At 39.7% G+C, this 25,341-nt stretch overlaps 1 protein-coding gene across 3 annotated transcripts in view; it reads left to right on the plus strand.

Moving 5' to 3' along the window:
* The first annotated feature begins 2,344 nt into the window (after positions 1-2,344).
* The window catches only part of VSIG4 (V-set and immunoglobulin domain containing 4), a 31,886-nt gene continuing 8,889 nt past the window's right edge, over positions 2,345-25,341 (plus strand). For all 3 annotated transcript variants that reach the window (XR_014020071.1, XM_081277659.1, XM_081277660.1), the window contains exons 1-3: positions 2,345-2,496; positions 8,351-8,707; positions 9,486-9,767. Coding sequence is in view for 2 of the 3 variants with exons in the window: in XM_081277659.1 (XP_081133785.1) it covers positions 2,442-2,496; positions 8,351-8,707; positions 9,486-9,767 (694 nt within the window). In the remaining variant the exon portion in view is untranslated. The remainder of the gene's footprint in view (positions 2,497-8,350; positions 8,708-9,485; positions 9,768-25,341) is intronic.

The following is a 25,341-nucleotide window of genomic DNA, read 5'->3' on the forward strand; positions in this document are numbered from 1 at the left end:
TATGCTGGGTACTGTTTTTGGCACTGGAGATACAGCAGTGAACATAACATACAAAAACTGCAGCCTTCATAAGGTCTCCATTCCAGAGAGTGAGACAGACAACAAACAATGAAGTCAATAAATATGCAATATATTAAGTAGTGGTAAGTTCTACAAAGAAAAAGAAAAGCAGTGCAGAGGAGTAAAGAGTAATGAAGAAAGATAGAAAGATAATTAGAATAATACCCACCTGAGGGATTGTAAGAAACAAATTAAGTCATCCATGAAAAATGCTTAGTAAAGTGCCTAGTATAGTATAGTTTCATTTTTAAAAATCTTAGAAGAGGGGCTGGGATTGTGTCTCAGCAGTAAAGCGCTTGCCTAGCATGGGCAGGGCCCGAGTTTGATCCTCAGCACCACATAAAAATAAAGGTATTGTGTTGTGTCCATCTACACCTAAAAAATATTAAAAAAATCTTAGAAGATACAGCATCAAGTCTAATGAGGTGATAATTGGGGAAGCTGAGGTTCATAGAGATTTGATTTGTCCAAAGCCTCAGGATGAAATAGATGCAGAGCCCTGCCTGTCTCCAAGTTAACTGACTTCCTATCCAATTCTCTTTTGATCTACTGGGCTGCTAAGTCCACTGCAAGGCTGGAAGTCTTCCCCAGAGAAACTCTGTGCATGCTTCCCGGCACATTTACTTATCTTTAGATACAGGAGCTCCTAATAAGATGCGAGAGACAGCTCAAAAGATACACAGGGCTAGGCAGAAATTGACACCAGTTAAATGGGTTTCCACCTCCTCAGCAAGAAAAGCTGTAGAGGGGAGGGTCAGTGTGTGTGTGTGTGTGTGTGTGTGTGTGTGTTAGTAGTGGTGGTAGGATGTTGGTTGGAAAATACAAAAGGAAGTTTCTCTGAAATGCAGGTTTCCCTGAATGAAGACATAATGGGAAAGAAAGCCTAAAAGTTACAGTGAGGTGAACTGAAAGAAGTAGCCAAAAAACAAAGGACAGGAGCTGGGGTTGTGGCTCAGGGGCAGAGCGCTCACCTCGCACGTGTGAGACCCTGGATTCGATCCTCAGCACCACATAAAAATAAATAAGTGAAATAAAGGTATTGTGTCCAACTACAACTAAAAAATAAATGTTAAAAAAAGACAGCCAGCCAAGGGTTACTGGGTTCAGGAGGCAGAGAGGTTTGACAGAATTCCATGTGATAACTGAACCTGAAATTCTGGGGTCTCCTCTTACCACTTGCATACAAACCCAAATCATTTGTATGTAGCCATCTCTTGGAACTAGTATTTCTGTCCAATCCCATTTCCCTGAATAAGACCTCCCTCCTTAACTAAGCCCTCTCATATACCTCCAATCAAATAGAAAACAAATCCTAGACATTACTTATAGTGCAGCATGAATTTGTTGGATGTATTTTTCATTTTCAAATCACTTAGGATTTCAAAGTTTAGTTGACTGCAAGCAGTGCCACACATAGAATTAGACTACTGATGAAATTTCAGTCACTCTGGGGCCTGTGAACAGGAGTGATTTTTGGAGCAATTGAACTTTGCTAAGGGACTTCACTCATTCTCTTGTAGGTCAGAGTCTCTACAAATTAGAAGTCAACAAATTAATTCAGTCTAATAGAGCATATCACTATCAAGTCCATGGTCTATTGCATTGAAAGCAAAGTTTATCCTTCTCTTAGAAGAAGTGAATAATAAATGTCTTGTGAAAAACCATGAGGATATTAATGAAAATGGATTCTCCTTTACCACCAGGGAGGTGGAATTATTGGAGAAAGTGATTGAAAGTGCTTTCCCATTATGAGATATGGGGCATTTCCTCTTATCACTGCATTATCCATGGGTTTGCCAATTATTTAAGCTTTGTTGTGTAGAAAGCCCTTTCACACACTAAGCTCTTGTAATCAGAAGCCCACAGGTGCCCCAACTCTAACACTGTCCATTTACATAGGCTGAGCAGGCAGGAGTTAACAGTACAATTGATGAAAATTGCATAGGCCAGCAAAGTTGATTTCTTCTCCCTGGGCCCACCAGAAAGGAAAACACCCCCATACTGGAATGAGCAGACTCACCCTAAAGGTCACCCCCAACCTCTGAATCTTGTGGAGGGGACCCAAAATAAACACAGCCTGGGAGATCAAAGACCAGAGAGCCCCACTGGCTCCAGGGAAATTCAAGTCAATACCATAGCAGGGGGAGGAATTGCTTCACTCACCCTCGAATCTCCAAACTCAGGCAGGGGGAAGGGGGAATCCCACGTGACTTGGGCTGAAATAGGGAAGGAAGGGAAATGTGCGGTGGGACTAGGAGTTCAAGTCAGAGATATAGATAAGGAAGGGAAGTGAGCAGACACAGACACTGGCAGCCACCAGGAGTTCAAGTCTCCTTGGCAGTTGGAGGCTGGAAGAAAGGATAGAAGTGGCTCTGACTGTGATGGGGATCTTGCTGGGTCTGCTGCTCCTGGGCCACCTAACGGTGGTCACCTATGGTAAGGCAGCAAGTGGGGGCCTGGTGCCACCATGGGCCCAGGCAAACGACTGGGGGGTTGGTGTTGAATGCTTACTGAAGAAAGCCTATTCCTGCTGGGACCGGTGAGTGTTCTCAGCTAATGCTGCAAGTTTTCCAATTTGGGGCAAAGGAAGGGAGAGAGTAGAAACCTGGTGAAAAAGCCAGAAGCCAAGTTTTGGTACAATTTGATAAGGATTCCCTCTTGGAAAACATCTGCATGATTTTCTAATGCTTGTATATCCAGACATCCATCAAAAGACTCCCAATATGGCCCAAATCCCCCATCTGCTCTCTTTCACCTGTAATTCATCAATTAGACCTAATCTCTATGCTTCTAGGCTTTGCTCCTTGTTTGCTATGCAGTCTCTGAAGAAGGAATGATGTCTAAGAAGTAGGCGAGACCTTTGAAGTAGGCTATATCACTATTCATCGTTGGAAACAAGTGCTCAGCATTGTCTGTTGACATACTTCTATTGCCTGGGAGTTTATTACTTCTCCAGACCATCTTGTCTATCCAGGAGCCACTCCAAATGTTACTTGTGTGGAACTAAATCTGCCTCCCTGTGGCTTCCCTCCAAAAGCCCCTTCTGGAAATCACATAAAACATGTATGCTTTCTTTTCCCTGTGAAATCTCTTTAAAGGACTTAAGAAATATACTATGTCCTCTTAACTCTTTTTTTATCCAATTAAACAGCCCTAGATTCTTCACCTAGTCTTTATAGGACTTGGTTTCTTACTAACTCTTAGGCTAACTAACTTCTCTGTAGACATGGCCCAGTTTGTCTGGACTTTTGCAAAAGAAGCTGAACTATCCCATAGTGGCATTCTTTCTGTGGATCTTTCTCTGCGCTCCTTTACAACCTGAAAAGTGAGATGAATTTTCAGGAAATTAAGCCTGGGTAATAGCTAAGTAAGATTCAAGATAGGGTAAAGGGGTTCTTGCTGAACCCCTGATTGTTTCATCTCCCTAGAGGGAGAGGCTAGATGTGTGTTAGTTTGATGTCATATGTGCAGTCAGAAACCCAGCTTTCTTTAACTAACTTAGATTAGGTTACCATGTCTTGGGACTCTGGGACTGATCAACCTCTAAAATCTAAAAGTTTTAAAAGACCCTGAATTAAGTCAGCTCTTAGGGAAAATTCTTTTCCCTAGGCCACAGATCATTAGTGATGAAGTTAGTGCTCCTGCTCCTGAGTTCTTTCTATAACTAAAATATTTTTATTGTGAAGTAAATTTTAGAGTATACCTCTCTGCCTCCTCTTAATTTGCTGGTTTGAGCTAAGATTTATTGAGGTAGGGTGGCAACATAGAGAAACGTTGTATAAATGTTAAATTTAAATCATGTGTGTGTGTGTGTGTGTGTGTGTGTGTGTGTGTGTAAATTCTTGAGAGGGAAGCAGAGAGAGAGAGAGAGAGAGAGAGAGAGAGAAAGCATGTGAGCATTCCTATGTGTCTTGTTTTTTCCCTAGTCTGTAAACATCTCCAGCTCTGGCAGCAAACCTTCCATATGTGTATAAGTTCTTACACTAGAGCTGTGGTTCAGGATACACCACATTGCCAATAAAGCACACCCCCCCTTCCTTGGACCTCAGTGACCCTAGCCCATCTGTACAGTGAGAAGATTGACTTGGTTGATCTCAAAAGGGGCTGCCAGCTGGATAGTTCTGTGGGATTGTGACTTCAATGCTATAAAACCTCTAGGGGCCTTAATTAACTTTCAGTCTCTTCCTCCAGGCTAAGACACATGTTGAAACAATCATAATAAAATGCTGTTTTCACATTTTATAAACATTTTAAACACTTCATAAACACTTTAAACATTTTATAAACATCTGTTATCGAAGCTAATCCACTATCCAGAAGGTAGCTCAGGAGAGGGAGACAGGCCAGGCACAGGAGGTGTTGGGACACACAGGAATGGGAAATCTCACTCTCTGTGATGATGGGACGAAGAGGATTCTGAAAGGGACCCAGAATGTGCCTGAGAAAGGGGCCTACACCCAACAACTTAAACCGTTCCTTTCTTCAGGACCATTGCATTCTGCTTTTCCAAGTCCAGTGTCCCTGCTTTCTTAAGATAAAATCTCCTTCAAAAAATGTGTCCAGCCCTGGTCTTTCTCCTGAAGGAAACAAACATTTAAAGGAAATACAATTTCCCTGAGAGAGGAGAACAGGCTCTGTGATTATGGGAAAGGTTTTTTAGAAAGCAGCTAACACATGGGAGCATTTTTTTCAGGCAGTCAGAGGGATTCTATCTAGCAGTAGGATAACATCCTTGAAAGCATGTTAGGTAGATCCAGGTAAGGTATCATTGCTTTCAGTTGTGGTGGTGCTTTAATAAGTTAAGAAAGCAAGCAAGAAATGTACCATGTGAAAGCCTATATTCTAGGCCTCCAATCCCATCTGTGTCTTGCTATCTATGTGAAATTGCACCTCTCCCTCTCCCTCTCCCTCTCCCTCTCCCTCCCTCCCTCCCTCCCTCCCTCTCTCTCTCTCTCTCTCTCTCTCTCTCTCTCTCTCTCTCTCTCTCTCCCCGTGCCCATAGGTACCCTTGAAGAAATGTGATTAAATGATTTCTAAAATTCCAGAAGTCTCCAAATTTCATCCTGCCTGATACCTCAATCCCTTTTGTACCAAGTAGCTCACCATTTGGTGGTTTTAAGGTATCCATAGGGGCATAACATTTCACCAGGAGGTGGAACTTTCCTGAAATGGATTTTTCCTATTCAATATTCCAGGAATGTTAGACGTATTGCTTAATTTGGCCAACATTTCACATTGGTTGCCAAGCCAGTCCTGTTATTGGAGGCACATGCTACTGTGTCCTGTCTGGCTGCCTTAAAACCCACAGATGGCCTCATACTGGTCCATAGCTCAGTGGAGCCTATTAGGCTGGGGAGAGTGGCTCCTTACCTTGTCATATGATAACTTCTCTTTCAGGACCCTATTGAAGATGCCAGTGATCTAATCAAATGAATTTGTTTATGTAGAGGAAGACATTGTTGAGAACTGTTATGGGGCAAATAAAATCAAAGCAAATATGATAAATTTCACTTGGGTCATAGGAGAAGACTGTATTCATCCAGCACCTACTAATCGTGAGCTATGCTAGGTGCTTTCACATGAATGAGCTCATATAATTGTATCAATAACCTTCCATGTAATATATGTTATGATATTCATTTTATTGATAATTGCCTAAAGTTCAGACAGATTTACTCATTTATCCAAGGTCACACAGAGAAATGGTAAGACAGACCTTGTATCTAGATGTTGTCTACCTTATGCAGTCTTTCTGTCTTCCTGATCTCACTAGGTTCTCCTGCTAGGTGTTTTTCTAGGATCTCTGGGCACCATATAGATAGTTGGAAGGTGTAACTCAATGTTATTGTGGTTATCTTCACTCTGGACAAAAGGGAACATGGAGACTAGTAGAATGTCCTCATTCTTGTGATGCTCTCCATATACTATCCACTCACTATGCTACTAATGAAAGCAGGAGGAAATAAAGGACAGAAGAACACAGAGGAGAAGAAACAAGAAAAGAAGGAACAGAAGTAAGGTGGAGTAGTGAATGGAAGGAGGAAAGAAGGAAGGAGGGAGAGTGGAAGAAAAAAGTTAAATACAGGGGGAAATAACTGTGCCATTTTGGAAAGTGTAATTACCAACTGTCCCTCACCCCCATTCTAGCATGGAGGATTCAAGCCTGACCTACTTTTGGAAGTTAATTTCAACATTGTAAGATTGGGACTGGGTGGCTGTGCTCTTGACAAACCAGAATGGGCTAAGTGAGTATCTCTAACAAATTCTCAGCGAGAAATGCAAGCCAGGCATTGCATCTCCCTTAAGGTCAGAGGGAATACATGTATATGCATAGACAAAGGCATTTTCAGAAGCTCCAGATATCCTCACAGAAGAATTCTGCACTGCTGCCCAGTAGGGAAGTGTGAGAATGCTTTCCAATGGGAAAAAAGAGAGAGAGGTTGGGGAGGGTTAAAGGAAGATTAATGGGTAAGAGTTCATTAAACCAAGAAGCTCAAATGTTTTTTGCATGTGGCTAAAAATATGTGTGGGAAAGTGTGTCCAAGGTGATCATAAGCTGTATCTTTATGCACATGGAAGCATGAACCATCAGTAGCACAGTGAAAGCCACCACTTGGTGAAAGTTCACCACCAGCTAGCACATGTATCTATTTAATTTCTGTTCCCATTACTGTCTTTTAGCACTTGAGCAGGGTAGAAAGAAACCTTAAAGAATAATTCTGTCTAAGACTCAAACAGAGCTTAGAACTTCCCCAGATAGCTTAATTCATCCATAGAAAGCTCTGATTTTAAAGTTCATTGCTAGGGCAAACTAAAATCTGTCCCTTTTGTATTTTCATCTGTAAGGGTCAGTTCTGCACCCTGCCATGTCTGAAACTCTCCAGGGAGTTAGTGGTGGATCTAGCAACATGGAATTAATGTTTGTTTATTCTTTTCTACTCAAGGCCTTTATCTTGGCCAAAATATTCTATTCTTCTAAGAGTCCCTGGTGGGGGCACAGGCCAAAGGCTTAACTTTAGTATTCCCATTGATAGAAACCCTGGTGCTTGACAGTAAATTTTAGAAGCTGGAAATCATACCCCCACCCTATCCAAAAGGTGTAATATTCTGTCTGCTTGACTAGAACCTGGGGATCCTGGGCTAAATAAAAGAATATTGTTTAATAATAGCTCACACTCAGAAACCACATGTCCTAGGAGAGATATAAAAGTATTGTCTAAATATCACCCATTTCTGCTGGCCTCAGTTGAATAGAACACAAAATCCTCAAAATGTGAGCTTATGGATGGAAAATTCTAATGGGAAGACAATGCCTATTTCAATGTCCCCATCCTTTTCCCTCTGGTTTCCCTCCTTAGTCCACTATGGAACATTACCCCTTTGTTCCTACCACCATTCCTAGCACAGTCAGTGCCAGGATTTTACTCAGACCCTTTTTCTCTCCAGACCAAGTATGGACAAATCTTTGCCCCTCAGGATGGAATTTTCCAATGAATCTTGATTATAACTAAGAGAAACCAAAAAGGAAATAAACAAAGAAAAAAAAGAGAATTCAGGAAAAAAATCAGTCAGACTTACAAAGTACAGGTTTCAAACTTAACAATAACTGATGATTTTGTTAAACAGGAATGCACACCCAGGTCTGTTCCATATACTAATTCCACCCTCAGAATTCCCTGTAGCTTACTTTCTTCCTTCTATCCAGAGAAGAACTCAGGGTTGAGACCCCAATCAGTGAGCCTTTCTTCTGAGGAAGCAAGGGGGCCTTTCCTTGCCAAGACCTGAAACCCCCACATTTCTCCAGGCACATATTTACACAAAATGAAATAGTCCAGACCCAACTGCTCATTTTTGCTCCAACATCTCTTGGAAAATGTTACAAGAAAAAAATTGTTTTCATGGATATGCAGACTATCAGAGTTGGTAGAATCCATAGAGATCATTCTATCCAAACTCTCCACATTATAGATGAAGAAAATTAGTCCTTTATGGTGAGAGTTACTTACTCAGGGTCAGATACTAAGGGTCACTAGCAAAGCAGTGACATGAAAAGGACTTGAAACTCTTAAAAGCTAACAACAATGTTAAGGATTTTCTTCTGAAGACTGATTCTGATTGATAAGGAAGCTGGCAGCAAACAAAAGGGCACAGGAAACAAAAAAAAGTGTGATAGAAGGAAACTTAAGGAATGTTTCTTAGAAACACCTTGAGGCTTATTACTGCCATCATAGTTCCCAGGTGGTTATATCATCTATGTTGTTTTTTTCCTTCCTCTGTTCCCTTTCTTCAGGCCATCCCATACTGGAAGGACCAGAGAGTGTGATAGGGCCATGGAAAGGGGATGTGAATATTCCCTGTACCTATGGTCCCCTGAAAGGCTACACTCAAGTCTTGGTGAAGTGGCTGGTACAACGTGGCTCAAACTCAGTCACCATCTTTCTACGTGACTCCTCTGGAGACCATATTCAGCAGGCCAAGTACCGGCGCCGCCTGAATGTGAGCTATGAGGTTCCAGGGGATGTGTCCCTCCAACTGAATACCCTAGAGATGGATGACCGAGGCCACTACATTTGTGAAGTCACCTGGAACACCCCTGATGGTACCCAAGTGGTACGAGAGAAGATCATTGAGTTCCGTGTCCAGAAACGTGAGTTTCTATGTTACTGTGTGAGTAGGAAAGTATTGATCAGCAAAGATCCAATAAAGCATTATATTCACAGAAACCTCTGAGAAATTGAAAGACCTTGGTTTATCTGTGCATAGGTTCTATTAAGTTATATGTGCTAATGAGAGAAAAGTGACAGGCACAGGATCCTCAGGGTCATCAATTCCATGGTAGAATTTATGAAAATATTGGAAGGGCTCCTGACTTTCAAATCTCTACCTCTTCAAGTGTCCCAGAAATTATGGCATCCATAAATTGGTTGCTCTCCTTAAGCAAATCTCCAAATCCTATAAGATATATTCATTTTTGTGAATGAATAAAAAACTCATAAAAATGAATATATCTTATAGGATTTGAAGACTAGATAGATGCAAGCCCAGAAGTTTTTGAGAAAAGGAAGCAAGGGTCAGCCAACATAAATTTTCCTGGCTTGACAGTTTTGTAAAAAACTGACCCTAGTAATCCAAAACTATAGATAATCCCAAAACTAGTTGAGCTCAAAAATAAAAATAACATTATTTTCTTAAGTCAGTTGAATTTAAACTGCAGATAATTCTACAGATAATATATATTTAATCTTCCAAAGGAAAATATTTTTATCTTCATTTCTCTTTTTCCTTCTTCTTTTCTAAGCCAGGAGCCCCCGTTAGTTCCATTTGAAATTATACCCATGTCCTTGTGACCAGCAAGGATAATTTAGCCTTGTGTCCCCATATCCATAAGATTTCCTAGAGCTTCCTTTCTTGTCTTCCCTTTGCAGTTCCTGTCTCCAAGCCTACGGTGACAACTGGCAGCGGTTACGGTTTCACGGTGCCTCAGGGAATGAGGATTAGCCTTCAATGCCAGGCTCGGGGTTCTCCCCCCATCAGTTATATTTGGTACAAGGAACAGACTAATAACCTGGAACCCATCCGAGTAGCAAACTTGAGTACCTTACTCTTCAAGCCTGCAGTGGTGGCTAACTCAGGCTCCTACTTTTGTACCGCTAAGGGCCGGGTAGGCTCTGAGCAGCGCAGTGACATTGTGAAGTTTGTGGTCAAAGGTGAGCAGCCCTCTCTCCTGGTGAGAATCTTAACAGACAACCTTGAACCAAAGATACCTCTGGATTGTTCCTTATGCCAGAGGACAGTTGGGGGAGTGGGGTTCTGGATAGGCAATGGCTGTACAATTACACACACACACACACACACACACACACACATTTGGTACTGGAGACATTAGAGCTAGAGATAATGCCTGTCATTTAAGAAAGGAAAACTGACATTTACCAGGTACATCATATTTGTCTAAGTTCAAGAACTCAATACACATTTTCTCAATGAGTCCTCACAAGTGTCCCATGAGGTACCTATCGTTAACTCTAATTACTCTCATTCTCTCTCTCTCTCTCTCTCTCTCTCTCTCTCTCTCTCTCTCTCTCTCTCTCTCTCTCTCTCGGTTCTAGGGATCAAACCCAGGGTCTCAAGCATGTTAGGCAAGCACTCCACCAAATAGCTATACCCCAGCCCTGTTGATTAATTGACTACAGTACTGGGAATGCAGGGGTATTCACCACTAAGGTACATTTCCAGCCCTCATTACTCTTACTTTACATAAGAAGAAACTGAGAGCCAAAAAAAGGGAATCTACTTGCTCCTGAGCATATAGCAAGGAAGTGCAAATCTGGATTTGTGCTCAGATTTCATGATCTTTCCACTACGTCTGATTGTTTCCCATGGTTGCATCTATATCAGATCCTGGGCACCCATTGGCTATATATAAAATATTAAATATATTTTTAGCTTTATATGGACACAATACCTTTATTTTATTTATTTATTGTTATGTGGTGCTGAGGATCAAACCAGGGCCATGGTAAGCAAGTGATCTACCATTAAGCTACAACCTCAGCCCCTTTGGCTGTATTTTTGTTGTTGTTGTTCTGTTTTTTTAATTGTGGTTTTGTTGGAATTCTTTATTGTTGTTTTGTTTGTTTGTCTTCCTTCCTTTCTTCCTTCCTTTTTTCCTTCCTTTTCAGTACTGGGGATTGATTGAACCTATGGGTACTTTGTCAATGAGCTACATTCCCAAGTCATTTTTATTTTATCTTGAGAGAGAGTCTTCCTGATTGCCAAGGCCACCTCAAACTTGCAATCCCTCTGCCTCAAACTCCCAAGTCGCTAGAATTACACACATGCATCACCATACCCAGCTTACTTTGTTTCTTTTTGCATTATGAGATAAAGCCCAGATTTGTATGTATTTTCTTTTAATTTTACCCCTTCTTCCTAAAGCCAAATGCAAAGCAAAATGCAACCTCTGTTTTCATGAAGATGGACTCTAGTTAATCAAGATTTGGCTATTCCTTATAGCACTGTCATATATATATTATGCATATAAAGACTACAGACTTAAACTGGGTGTTGTGCCCACACCTGTAATCCCAGTGACTCAGGAGTTTGAGGCAGGAGGATCATAAATTCAAGAAAGCCTCCGAAATTTAGCAAGATACTGTTTCAAGATAAAATAAAAAGAGCTGGGATGTAGCTCTTTGGCAAAGCACTCCTGGGTTCAATCCCCAGTAATGCAAAAAAAAAAAAAAAACATTAAAAAAGACTACAGGGTGGAGTTAAATGAAGAGCTGAAAAAATACATGTTAAATGAATTTTTTTTTTGTTTGGCTTCCAACAAACCTTGAAAGGGGAAGACAACAAGGCTTTAATGCCCCAAAATGTGTTTGGAACTAGGGGTTTTCAGAAAATCACCCTCAAAGCCACTGAAAATTATTGAACTTTGAGGATAGCTCTGTATAAGGAGAATGAGTGAATTCTCCATCACCAGTGAAGTTGTGAAACTGATGTTGTTTATTTTTAATATTTTTTTAGTTGTCAGTAGACTTTATTTATATGTGGTCCCGCGAATCGAACCCAGTGCCTCACGCATGCTAGGCAAGCGCTCCACCACTGAGCCACAACCCCAGCCCACTGATGTTGTTTTGAGACTCCTGTGTTTTCCTGGAGGGATTTCCCCCAACCAAAGTTGAATTGTAGTGAGAATATCTGTGCTGATATAATCCTGGTCTGTTGGTTTTGTGGGGAACAAGGTTGGTCTCATTCTGAGAACAATCCATAGATAGTGACTCAGTTCTCTGAAAAACGACAGTCTGGTCAAGGAAAGAGGGTAGGTAGGTTATGACCATAAAGTCTAGTTTTGTGAACTTCACAAAGAGACTAATTAAATATTCTTGGCTTGGGCTAGGACTGTGGCTCAGTGGTAGCACACTTGCCTTGCATGTGTGAGGCACTGGGTTGGATTCTCAGCACCATATATAAATAAATAAATTAAAGATATATCAACAACTAAGAGAAAAATATTTTTAAAAAAATTATTGCCTTTCTGTGGTCTGTTAGTTCCTAGACCATCTGGGCAAGAACTTGCTCACTGCCAACCACCTTGTTTATTCTTTATCACAGTCAAAGCTTTTCATAACAATGCTGTTAGGCAGTGCTTGCCATTGCCCCCTATTGACAGATAAGGAAATTGAGGGTCTGAGAAGTTCCTCTCAGCTTTCCACACTTCCCCGCCTTCTGAGCTAAGCTACTCTCACAGATCTCCCAACATTTCACACTTCCACCTCACTCTCTGTGTTAACCCACAGTTCTGGAATGGCCCTGTAGGTTCATGCCTTTGCTCTTAGACTGCTGAGCTCAGCTGATAAAACAAAGCACAGATATGCACTGACCATACTCGAGTTATATGCTGTGTAACATCCATTGCCTTCACCGATACTGTTTGTCAATTCATTTGCTGTCTTATTTCTTATAACATCAATTCTGAACATTTCTACCTTATTTCAGTTTTCCAGTCCTGCTTCAAGAAAATGAGGCCACCTTCACCTTATTCTCCTTATTCTTCTTGGAGAATATCTTCATCCTCTTCACTTGTGAATTCTATCACCTACCCCCTCCTCTCTGTCTTGACATTTCCCTACTCATTTTCTTTTGGATCAGAGATATGATTTGCCCTCCTCCATATTGTAGCTGTTGTAAATAGTACCACAATAAACATGGACATGCAAGTCTTTTTATGTTGATCACACTTCTTTTGGACATATACCCAGAAATGGGAAGACTGGATCATATGGTAGAGCCATTTTCAGTTTTTGAGGGACCTCCATACTGTTCTTAGTAATGGCTGTACTAGTTGACATTCCCACCAATAGTGTATGAAAGTTCCTTTTTCTCTACATTCTTGCAAACAATTTGTTTTCTGATAATGGCCATTCTAACTGGGTGAGATAGAATCTCATTGTAGTTTTGATTAGCATTTTCTTTATTGTGAAGGTACTTGCATTTCTCATATATTTGTTGCCATTTGTATTTCTTTTTTTAGGGGGTACCAGTGATTAATCTCAGGGGCACTCGACCACTGAGCCACATCCTTAGCCCTATTTTGTATTTTATTTTAAGACTGGGTCTCACTGAGTTGCTTGACACCTCACTTTTGCTGAGGCTGGCTTTGAACTCGTGATCCTGCCTCAGCCTCCCAAGTGGCTAGGATTACAGGAGTGCACCATGGCACCTGGCTTGTATTTCTTTTTGAGGAATGTTTGTTCAGATCATTTGCCTATTTTTAATTGGGTTATTTAGATTTTTGTTATTTTTTTACTCCTTAATATATTCTGGGTATTAACCCTGTATCAAATTAATACTTGGAAAATATTTTCTGTAGATTGTGTCTTCACTCTGTCAAATATTTTTCCTTTGTTATGCAGAAGCTTTTTAGTTTGATGTATTCCCATTTATCATTTTTTTCTTTTGATTCCTGTGCTTTTGTGCTCCTATCCAGAAAATCATGGCTCACATGGATGTCTTGAAGTTTTTCCTCTAGGTTTGTTTCTAGTCATTCCAGAGTTTCAGGTCTTACATTTAGGTGTCCGACCCAATTTTTTAGTTGATTTTTGTATAGGGTGAGAGATGTGGGTCTGGTTTTAGACTTTCACATATGGATATCCAGTTTTCCCAGCACCATTATTGAAGGGGCTGTCCTTTCTCCAGTTGGTTGTAGATGTATGGGTTTGGTACTGAGATGTCTATTATGTTCCATTGGACTGTGTTTCTATTTTTGTGCTGGTCCCATGCTTCTTTGATTACTGTAGCTTAGAGTATGAGTTAAAGTTAGATGTTGATTGCATATATACCACATTTTCTTTGTCTTTGGCACCTTGCTTTTTCTGAGGCTGGCTTTGAACTTGTGATCCTGCCTCAGCCTCCCAGCCTATTTTGTATTTTATTTAGACAGGGTCTCACTGAGTTGCTTAACACCTCACTTTTGCTGAGGCTGGCTTTGAACTCAACAATCCTCCTGTCTCAGCCTCTGGAATCCCTGGGATTATGGGTGTACACTAACTCTTCTATTTTTATGTTGATATTTATGTTTTGTATGTCATACATGAGGCTATTGCCTAATCTCAGTTTATGAAGATTTTTGCCTATGTTCTCTTATAAGTTTTTTATACTTTTAGCTCTCATGTTTAGACCTTTGATCTACTTTGAGTTAATTTTGGTGTATAGAGTGAGGTAGAGGCCCACTTTCTTTCTTTTAAATGTTCCTGTCCACTTGTCCCACACCTGTAAGCTAAAGAGACCATATTTTCCCATTAATGGTCTTTGTAGCCTTGTTGAAAATCATTGAATAATGATACATGGATTTATTTTCAGACTCTGTTGTCTAAATTTCTTTCTAAGTATTGTACTGTTTGTTTATACATTTGAATGGACAAAGAAAATGTGATATGGATACACAATATAATAATTTTCAACCATGAAAAAGCATGAAATCCTGTCATATGCAACATGTGTGAACCTGAAGTTTTGTATTATTTTCATTCTAGTGTAGTAGAATAGATTTCTTACTGTAAATTATGGATTGCTCATTGTTCATGTATAGAAATACAACTGATTATTGCACATTGATCTTTTATTCTGCAAATGCACTAAATTTATTTATTGTCTTTAATCATGGTTTTGTGGATTTTAAAGCATTTTATATGTATTCTTATCTGAGAACACAGATAGTTTATTTCTTCCTTCCCACTCTAGAAAACACTTTTTTCTCTAGGGATCAAACCCAGGGTCTCAAGCATTTTAGGCAAGTGCTCTACCATTGAGATGGCCCTAAATAACTTTTTTAAAATTGTATAATGTCCCTGGTTGTGTCTCCAATTCACAATTGTGAATAAACATGGCATGAATGGACACACTTGTCATGTTCCTAAACTTACAGGAAAATCATTCAGTTTATTTATTTTCTTTCTTTTTTCTTTTTGATACTGTGATTGAACCCAGGGGCATGTAACACACCACTGAGCCACATCCCCAACCCTTTTTATTTTGATTTTGAGACAGGGTCTCACTAAGGTGTTTAGGGCCTTGCTAAGTTACTGAGACTGGCTTTGAACTATCAATCCTCAGTATCCTGAGTGACTGGGATTATAGGAATGTGCCATGGCATCCAGCTGAAAAGGTAATTAAAAAATTATTTTGTGCCTGTGGACGGCAGGGGAGTAGAAGTTCAGTGTATTAGACAAAGGGGAATAAAGGGAAGGGAGCAGGAATAGGAATAGGAAAGACAGTAGCATGAATTGGACATAGCTTTCCTATGTTCATATATGAATACACCACAAGTGAAATTGCACATAATGTACAAGAACAGAAATGGGATCCTAATTAGAATAAGTTATATTCCATGTATGTATAATACATTAAAATACACTCTACTGCCAAGTATATCTGAAAAGAGCAAATAAAAATAAAAGGGAAAAATGAAAAGCAAGAGGAAAACAATTTTGATTGGGACTGGGCTGGGGATGTAGCTCAGTGACAGAGCACTTCCCTAGCATGTGTGAGGCACTGGGTTCAATCCTTAGCACCGCATAAAAAACAAAACAAAGAAAGGTATGCTGTTCATCTACAATTATAAAAAATTTAAAAATTTTGCTGGGGACTGAACTATACCACTGACTTATATCCTTATCACCATTAATTATGTGGCTTTTTGTAGATAACCTGTATCATAACAAGGAATTTCCCTTCATTCCTAATTTATCTCAAATGCTTTTTTTTCTGTGTCTATTGAAATTATTGTGCCCATTGTTCCCTTTATTCTAGTAATACTCAGTTTTGTATATTTTTTAATTTTTTTTAATTTATTTATTCTTTTTTTTATTGTTGGTCGTTCAAAACATTACATAGTTCTTAATATATCATATTTCACATTTTGATTCAAGTGGGTTATGAACTCCCATTTTTACCCCGTGTATCACATCAGTTACACTTCCCTTGATTTACATATTGCCATTCTAGTGTCTGATGTATTCTGCTGTCTATCCTATTCTCTACTATCCCCCCTCCCCTCCCATCCCCTCCCCTCCCCATTTCTCTCTCTACCCCTCTACTGTAAATCATTTCTTCCACTTGTATTATTCTTCTCTTACCCCTCATTTCCTCTTATATGTAATTTTGTAAAACCCTGAGGATCACCTTCCATTTCCATGCGATTTCCCTTCTCACTCCCTTTCCCTCCCACCTCTCATCCCTGTTTAATGTTAATCTTCTTCTCAAGCTCTTCATCCCTATCCTGTCCTTGGTTACTCCCCTTATATCAAAGCAGTTATTTGGCATTTGTTTTTTAAGGATTGGCTAGCTTCACTTAGCATAATCTGCTCTAATGCAATCCATTTCCCTCCAAATTCTATGATTTTGTCATTTTTTAATGCAGAGTAATACTCCATTGTGTATAAATGCCACATTTTTTTTATCCATTCATCTATTGAAGGGCATCTAGGTTGGTTCCACAATCTTGCTATCGTGAATTGTGCTGCTATGAACATCGATGTAGCAGTGTCCCTGTAGCATGCTCTTATTAGGTCTTTAGGGAATAGACCAAGAAGGGGAATAGCTGGGTCAAATGGTGGTTCCATTCCCAGCTTTCCAAGAAATCTCCATACTGCTTTCCAAATTGGCTGCACCAATTTGCAGTCCCACCAACAATGAACAAGTGTACCCTTTTCCCCGCATCCTCTCCAGAACTTGTTGTTGTTGGACTTCATAATGGCTGCCAATCTTACTGGAGTGAGATGGTATCTTAGGGTGGTTTTGATTTGCATTTCTCTGACTGCTAGTGATGGTGAGCATTTTTCCATGTACTTATTAATTGATTGTATGTCCTCCTCTGAGAAGTGTCTGTTCAGGTCCTTGGCCCATTTGTTGATTGGGTTATTTGTTATCTTATTGTTTAATTTTTTGAGTTCTTTGTATACTCTGGATATTAGGGCTCTATCTGAAGTGTGTGGAGTAAAGATTTGTTCCCAGGATGTAGGCTCCCTGTTTACCTCTCTTATTGTTTCTTTTGCTGAGAAAAAAACTTTTTAGTTTGAGTAAGTCCCATTTGTTGATTCTAGTTGTTAACTCTTGTGCTATGGGTATCCTATTGAGGAATTTGGAGCCCGACCCCACAGTATGTAGATCATAGCCAACTTTTTCTTCTATCAGACGCCGTGTCTCTGATTTATTTATTTATTTTTTATTGGTTGTTCACAACGTTACAAAGCACTTGACATATCATACTTCATACATTAGACTGAAGTGGGTTATGAACTCCCAATTTTACCCCAAATGCAGATTGCAGAGTCACATCGGTTACACATCCACAATTTTACATAATGCCCTATTGGTAATTGTTGTACTCTGCTCCCTTTCCTATCCCCCACTATCCCCCCTCCCCTCCCCTCCCTTTTACTCTCTCTACCCCATCTACTGTAATCCATCTCCCTCCTTATTTATTTTCCCATTCCCCACCCAGCCTCTTATATGTAATTTTGTATAGCAATGAGGGTCTCCCTTCATTTCCATGCAATTTTCCTCATCTCTCCCTTTCCCTCCCATCTCATGTCACTGATTAATGTTACTCTTTTCTTCCTACTCTTCCTCCCTGCTCTGTTCATATTTGCTCTCATTATATCAAAGAAGACATTTGGCACTTGTTTTTTAGGGATTGGCTAGCTTCACTAAGCATAATCTGCTCTAGTGCTGTCCATTTCCCTGCAAATTCTATGATTTTGTCATTTTTTATTGCTGCATAGTACTCCATTGTGTATAGATGCCACAATTTTTTTATCCATTCATCTACTGAGGGGCATCTGGGTTGGTTCCACAGTCTAGCAATTGTGAATTGTGCTGCTATGAACTTCGATGTGGCAGTATCCCTGTAGCATGCTCTTTTAAGGTCTTCAGGGAATAGTCCAAGAAGGGCAATAGCAGGGTCAAATGGTGGTTCCATTCCCATCTTTCCCAGGAATCTCCAAACTGCTTTCCAAATTGGCCGCACCAATTTGCAGTCCCACCAGCAATGTACAAGTGTACCCTTTTCTCCACAACCTCTCCAGCACTTGTTGTTGTTTGACTTCATAGTGGCTGCCAATCTTACTGGAGTGAAATGGTATCTTAGGGTGGTTTTGATTTGCATTTCTCTGACTGCTAGAGATGGTGAGCATTTTTTCATGTACTTATTGATTGATTGTATTTCCTCCTCTGAGAGGTGTCTGTTCAGGTCCTTTGCCCATTTGTTGATTGGGTTATTTGTTATCCTATTGTCTAATTTTTTGAGTTCTTTGTATACTCTGGATATTAGGGCTCTATCTGAAGTGTGAGGAGTAAAGATTTGTTCCCAGGATGTAGGCTCCCTGTTTACCTCTCTTATTGTTTCTCTTGCTGAGAAAAAACTTTTAAGTTTAATTAAGTCCCATTTGTTGATTCTTGTTGTTAACTCTTGTGCTATGGGTGTCCTATTAAGGAATTTGGAGCCCGACCCCACAATCTGTAGATCGGATCCAACTTTTTCTTCTATCAGACGCAGAGTCTCTGGTTTGATATCAAGTTCCCTGATCCATTTTGAGTTAACTTTTGTGCATGGCGAGAGAAAGGGATTCAGTTTCATTTTGTTGCATATGGATTTCCAGTTTTCCCAACACCATTTGTTGAAGATGCTATCCTTCCTCCATTGCATGCTTTTAGCCCCTTTATCAAATATAAGATAGTTGTAGTTTTGTGGATTGGTTTCTGTGTCCTCTATTCTATACCATTGGTCCACCCGCCTGTTTTGGTACCAGTACCATGCTGTTTTTGTCACTATTGCTCTGTAATATAGTTTGAAATCTGGTATCGCTATACCACCTGATTCACACTTCCTGTTTAGAATTGCTTTTGCTATTCTGGGTCTTTTATTTTTCCATATGAATTTCATGATTGCTTTATCTATTTCTACAAGAAATGGCGTTGGGATTTTGATTGGCATTGCATTAAACCTATAGAGAACTTTTGGTAATATCGCCATTTTGATGATGTTAGTTCTGCCTATCCATGAACAGGGTATGTTTTTCCATCTTCTAAGATCTTCATCAACTTCTCTCTTTAGGGTTCTGTAGTTTTCATTGTATAAGTCTTTCACCTCTTTTGTTAGGTTGATTCCCAAGTATTTTATTTTTGGGGGGGATATTGTGAATGGAGTAGTTGTCCTCATTTCTGTTTCCGAGGATTTGTCGCTGGTATACAGGAATGCATTTGATTTATGCATGTTGATTTTATATCCTGCCACTTTGCTGAATTCATTTATTAGCTCTAATAGTTTCTTTGTAGACCCTTTTGGGTCTGTTAGGTATAGAATCATGTCATCTGCAAATAGTGATAATCTAAGTTCTTCTTTTCCTATTTTTATGCCTTTAATTTCTTTCGTCTGTCTAATTGCTCTGGCCAGTGTTTCGAGGACTATGTTGAACAGAAGTGGTGAGAGAGGGCATCCCTGTCTTGTACCAGATCTTAGAGGGAATGCCTTCAATTTTTCTCCATTCAGAATGATGCTAGCCTGGGGCTTAGCGTAGATTGCTTTTACAATGTTGAGGTATGTTCCTGTTATCCCTAATTTTTCTAGAGTTTTGAACATAAAGGGATGCTGTACTTTGTCGAATGCTTTTTCTGCATCTATCGAGATGATCATATGGTTCCTAATTTTAAGTATATTGATGTGGTGAATAACATTTATTGATTTCCGTATATTGAACCAGCCTTGCATCCCAGGGATGAATCCTACTTGATCATGGTGTATAATTTTTTTGATATGTTTTTGAATCCGATTCACCAGAATTTTATTGAGGATTTTTGCATCTAGGTTCATTAGAGATATTGGTCTGTAGTTTTCTTTCTTTGAAGTGTCTTTGTCTGGTTTAGGCATCAGGGTGATGTTGGCCTCGTAGAATGTATTTGGAAGTTCTCCCTCTTTTTCTATTTCCTGAAATAGCTTGAAAAGTATTGGTGTTATTTCCTCTTTAAAGGTTTTGTAAAACTCTGCTGTATACCCATCCGGTCCTGGGCTTTTCTTAGTTGGTAGTCTTTTGATGGTTTCTTCTATTTCCTCTATTGTTATTGGTCTGTTTAGGTTGTCTATATCCTCCTGACTCAATCTGGGCAGATCATATGACTTAAGAAATTTATCTATGCCTTCACTATCTTCTATTTTATTGGAGTATAAGGATTCAAAATAATTTCTGATTATCTTCTGTATTTCTGAAGTGTCTGTTGTGATATTGCCTTTTTCATCCCGTATGCTAGTAATTTGAGTTCTCTCTCTTCTTCTCTTCGTTAGCATGGCTAAGGGTCTGTCGATTTTATTTATTTTTTCAAAGAACCAACTTTTAGTTTTGTCAATTTTTTCAATTGTTTCTTTTGTTTCGATTTCATTAATTTCAGCTCTGATTTTAATTATTCCTTGCCTTCTACTTCTTTTGAGCTCTGATTTTAATTATTCCTTGCCTTCTACTTCTTTTGCTGTTGTTTTGCTCTTCTTTTTCTAGTATTTTGAGATGAAGTATGAGATCATTTATTTGTTGTTTTTTTTTCTTTTTTTAAGGAATGAACTCCAAGCAATGAATTTTCCTCTTAGAACTGCTTTCAATGTGTCCCATAGATTCCGATATGTTGTGTCTGTGTTTTCATTTAACTCTAAGAAGTTTTTAATTTCCTCCTTGATGTCTTCTAAAACCCATTGATCATTCAGTAACCTATTGTTCATTCTCCAAGTGATGCATGATTTTTCCTTCCTTCTTTTATTGTTGATTTTCAGTGTCATTCCATTATGATCAGATAGGATGCATGGTATTATCTCTACTCCTTTATATTGTCTAAGAGTTGCCCTGTGACATAATATATGATCTATTTTTGAGAAGGATCCATGTGCTGCTGAGAAAAAAAGTGTAACTGCTTGATGTTGGGTGGTATATTCTATATATGTCAATTAAGTCTAGGTTGTTAATTGTGTTATTGAGTTCTATAGTTTCCTTATTTAACTTTTGTTTGGAAGATCTGTCCAGTGGTGAGAGAGGTGTGTTGAAGTCTCCCATGATTATTGTATGGTGGTCTATTAGACTCTTGAACTTGAGAAGAGTTTGCTTGACGAACATAGCTGCACCATTGTTTGGGGCATATATATTTATGATTGTTATGTCTTGTTGGTGTATGGTTCCCTTGAGCAGTATGCAGTGTCCCTCTTTATCCCTTTTGATTAACTTTGGCTTGAAATCTATTTTATTAGATATGAGTATGGACACTCCTGCTTGTTTCCGCAGTCCATATGAGTGATATGATTTTTCCCAACCTTTCACCTTCAGTCTATGTATATCTTTTCCTATCAAATGCGTCTCCTGTAGGCAGCATATTGTTGGGTCTTGTTTTGTGATCCATTCAACTAGCCTGTGTCTCTTAATTGGTGAGTTTAAGCCATTAACATTTAGGGTTATTATTGAGATATGGTTTGTTCTTCCAGCCATATTTGTTTATTAATGTTACTAAACCTGATTTGTTTTCCTCTTTGATTACTTTCCCCCCTTTACTGTCCTACCTCCCACTGTTGGTTTTCATTGTTATTTTCCATTTCCTCTTCCTGCAATGTTTTTCCAAGGATTTTTTGAAGATATGGTTTTCTAGCTGCAAATTCTTTTAACTTTTATTTATCGTGGAATGTTTTCATTTCATCTTCCATCCTGAAGCTTAATTTCGCTGGATACACGATTCTTGGTTGGAACCCATTTTCTTTCAGTGTTTGAAATATGTTATTCCAGGATCTTCTAGCTTTCAGAGTCTGTGTTGAGAGATTAGCTGTTATCCTGATTGGTTTACCCCTAAATGTAATCTGCTTCCTTTCTCTTGTAGCTTTTAAAATTCTCTCCTTATTCCGTATGTTGGGCATCTTCATTATAATGTGTCTAGGTGTGGATCTCTTATGATTTTGCACATTCGGCATCCTGTAGGCTTCTAGGATTTGGGATTCTGTCTCATTCTTCAAGTCTGGGAAGTTTTCTTGTATTATTTCATTGAATAGATTGTTTATTCCTTTGGTTTGGAGCTCTGTGCCTTCCTGTATCCCAATGACTCTTAAGTTTGGTCTTTTAATGTTATCCCATATTTCTTGAATGTTCTGCTCATGGTTCCTTAACAGTCTTGCTGTGCTGTCTATGTTCTTTTCAAGTTGAAATACTTTGTCTTCATTGTCTGATGTTCTATCTTCTAAGTGATCTACTCTGCTGGTAGTATTCTCAATTGAGTTTTTAAGTTGGTTTATTGCTTCCTGCATTTCTAGGATTTCTATTTGTTTGTTTTTTATTACCTCTATCTCCCTGTGTAATTGATCTTTTACTTCCTGGATTTGTTTCTGTAGTTCCTTGTCAATGTGATCTTTCATTGTCTGATTTTGCTGTCTCATGTCTTCCTTGAGACTCCAGATCATCTGAAGCATGTATATCCTGAACTCTTTTTCTGACATTCCATCTGTTGCAGCTATTACCTCTTCTAAAGTTGAGTTGACCTGCATTGCTTGTGGTCCTTTCTTTCCTTGTCTTTTCATACTGCTCGCGTTTCTTTCTGCTTGGTGAAACTGTTGTGTTTTTGAAATTTTCCCCCTATTTATTTATATTGCTCTTGTATAGTTGGAAAATCTCCCTTGCAGGGTGGGTAGTGGCTGTGCTCCTCCTCTAATTAGGGTGATCTGTCTACCACTCTGGTCAGTCGCAGGTCTGCCCACCCTGAGGGCGCGGGTGGCGACTCTGCTCTGCCCGCACTCCAATTGTGGTGACGTAACTACCACGCCCTCGAGTCGTTGGTCCTGATCCGGATGTGGGCGGCAGCTCTGCTCGGCCCCTACTCTAATTGGTGTGACGTGTCTACAACGCTGGCAGGCCACTAGGCCTGTTCCGCCGGTGGGTCGCAGGTCTGCCTACCTTGCGGGCTCGGGCGGCAGTTCTGCTCAGCCCCCACTCCCAATGGTGGTACCTGACTTCCTCTCCAATGGGTCCCTGGCGCTGGGCTTTTTCCGGACACGGGCGGCAGCTCTGCTCCATCCCCGCTCCAACCAGTGTGACGTGACTGCCTCGGTGCTACGTGTCCACCACGCTGGCAGGCTACCGGGCCTGTCCTGCCAGTGGGACACAGGTCTGCCTACCTTGCAGGCTCAGACGGCAGCTCTGCACAGCCCCTACTCCAAATGGGGTGACTTGGCTACCACGCCATCGGGTGGCTGGTCCTGTTCTAGGCATGGGCGGCTACTCCCTTCAGCCCCAGCTGCAGTTGGGGTGTCGTGATACCATGCCGGCGGGTCACTTGGCCTGCTCTGGGCGCAGGCGGCAGCTCCACTCTGCCCCCCTGGCCCCCACAGCACCCAGCAGGACCCTGACCGAGAAGCAGTCACCGCAGGGTCCCCAACCCTGGGCCAAAGCAGCTTCGGGAGCCAGAACCCGGCTTCTCTGATCCCGGCTCACGCTCTTCTAGGAGCAGGCTCCAAGGAGCGACCCCCGCGGGTTCCCCTGCCCCAGGCCAAAGCAACTCCGGGAGCCAGAGCCCGGCCGCTCCAAGCTCTCCGAGCTCGGTGCACGCTCCGCTGGGAGCAGGCTCAAAGACGCAGTCCTCAGTTTTGTATATTGAGACAAGCTTGCAAGCATAAAATAAATCCTACATGGTCATGGTGTATAATACCTTTAATATACTACTGGATTTGATCTGCTACTACTTTTGAGGATTTCTATACATATATTTGAATATTTGGGTCCTAGTGTTTTTTTTTTCTTTAGTTATATTTGTTTTTGTGTAAGAGTAACATCTACCTCATATAATGAGTTGAGACTGTATTACCTCACCAATTTAAAAAAAAAATGAAAAGTCAAGAAATTGCATTCATTTTAAAAACATTTGGTAGGATTCACTAGTGAAGCCACTTATGCCTGACATTTTCTTTGTGGGTAGTTTTTTGATTAGCAATCCAACATCTTCACTTGTTAGTTGTGTCATTTGAGGTTTTCTTCCTTCTTCAGAAATTACTTTCCCTTATTCATTTCTAATTTACCATCATGATGGTTGGAGAACATGCTTCTTCTTATTTCATATTTACTGAGATGTCTTTTACATTGTAATGTACCAGTCCACTCTGGATAATGTTCCATGTGTACTTAAGAATAATGTGTATTCTGCTATTACAGTATGGAATATTCTGTATACTTCTGTTAGGTCTAATTTGTTAATACTATTGTTCAAGTTTTAACTTCCTTGCTGATCTTCTGCTATTTGTTCTATCCATAATTGAAAGTGGGGCATTGAATACTCAAACTATTATTGTTGAATTACCTTTTTCTTCCTTCAATAGACAGGTTTTGCCTCATTAATTTTGAGGCTCTGTTAATAGAAGCATATGTTTACAATTGAATTATCTTCTTTAAAAATTTTAGTTGTAGATGGACACAATACCTTTATTTTATTTATTTGTTTGTTTATTTGTTTATTTTTTGTGTGGTGTTGAGAATTGGACCTAGTGCTTCACACATGCAAAGTGAGTGCTCTACCACTGAGCCATAACCACAGGTCTATGCAGTATCTTTTAAATCAGATAAAAACATATTTACAATCCATATTTACCTAGGTACTGGTTCTTTTGTATGTCTTTGGGTTGGTTTAATTTACTATCTAATGTCCTTATATTTAAGTTTGAAGAATGCCATTAATATTCCTTATCAGCCAGATCTCCAGCAATAAACTCTCAGTTATTGTTTATCTAAGAAATGTCTTAATTTCTGCTTCATTTTTGTTTCATATTTTATTTTTGTTTTGTTTTCTTTGAGTTGGGGATCTCACTATGTTGCCCAGGTTGACTGTAAGCTCACGGGCTGAAGCAAAATTCCTGCCACAGCCTCTAGAATATTTGGGACTACAAGTGTGTACCACTGTGTCCAGCTTTCTCCTTAATTTTTAAAGAGTAATTTTACTGAACATAGAATTTTTGTTTCAGCACTTTGAATATATAATTCCTCTGTCTTCTGGCCTCCATTGTTTGTGACGAGAAATGAGCCATTAATCTTATTTGTAATCCCCTATTGTTTTGATCTTACTGGTCTCAATAGTCTCTCTTTGACTTTTTATTATGATGTCCCTAGGTTATATGTTTTTTTATGAATCTTATTTGAAGTTCATTGAGCTTATTGGATTGATTGATTATTCTTTTTCATCAAATTGAAATACGTCTGACATATTTCTTCAAATATTATCTCT

Source organism: Spermophilus citellus (genome assembly GCF_964194105.1).
Source record: "Spermophilus citellus genome assembly, chromosome: X".
NCBI lineage: Eukaryota > Metazoa > Chordata > Mammalia > Rodentia > Sciuridae > Spermophilus > Spermophilus citellus.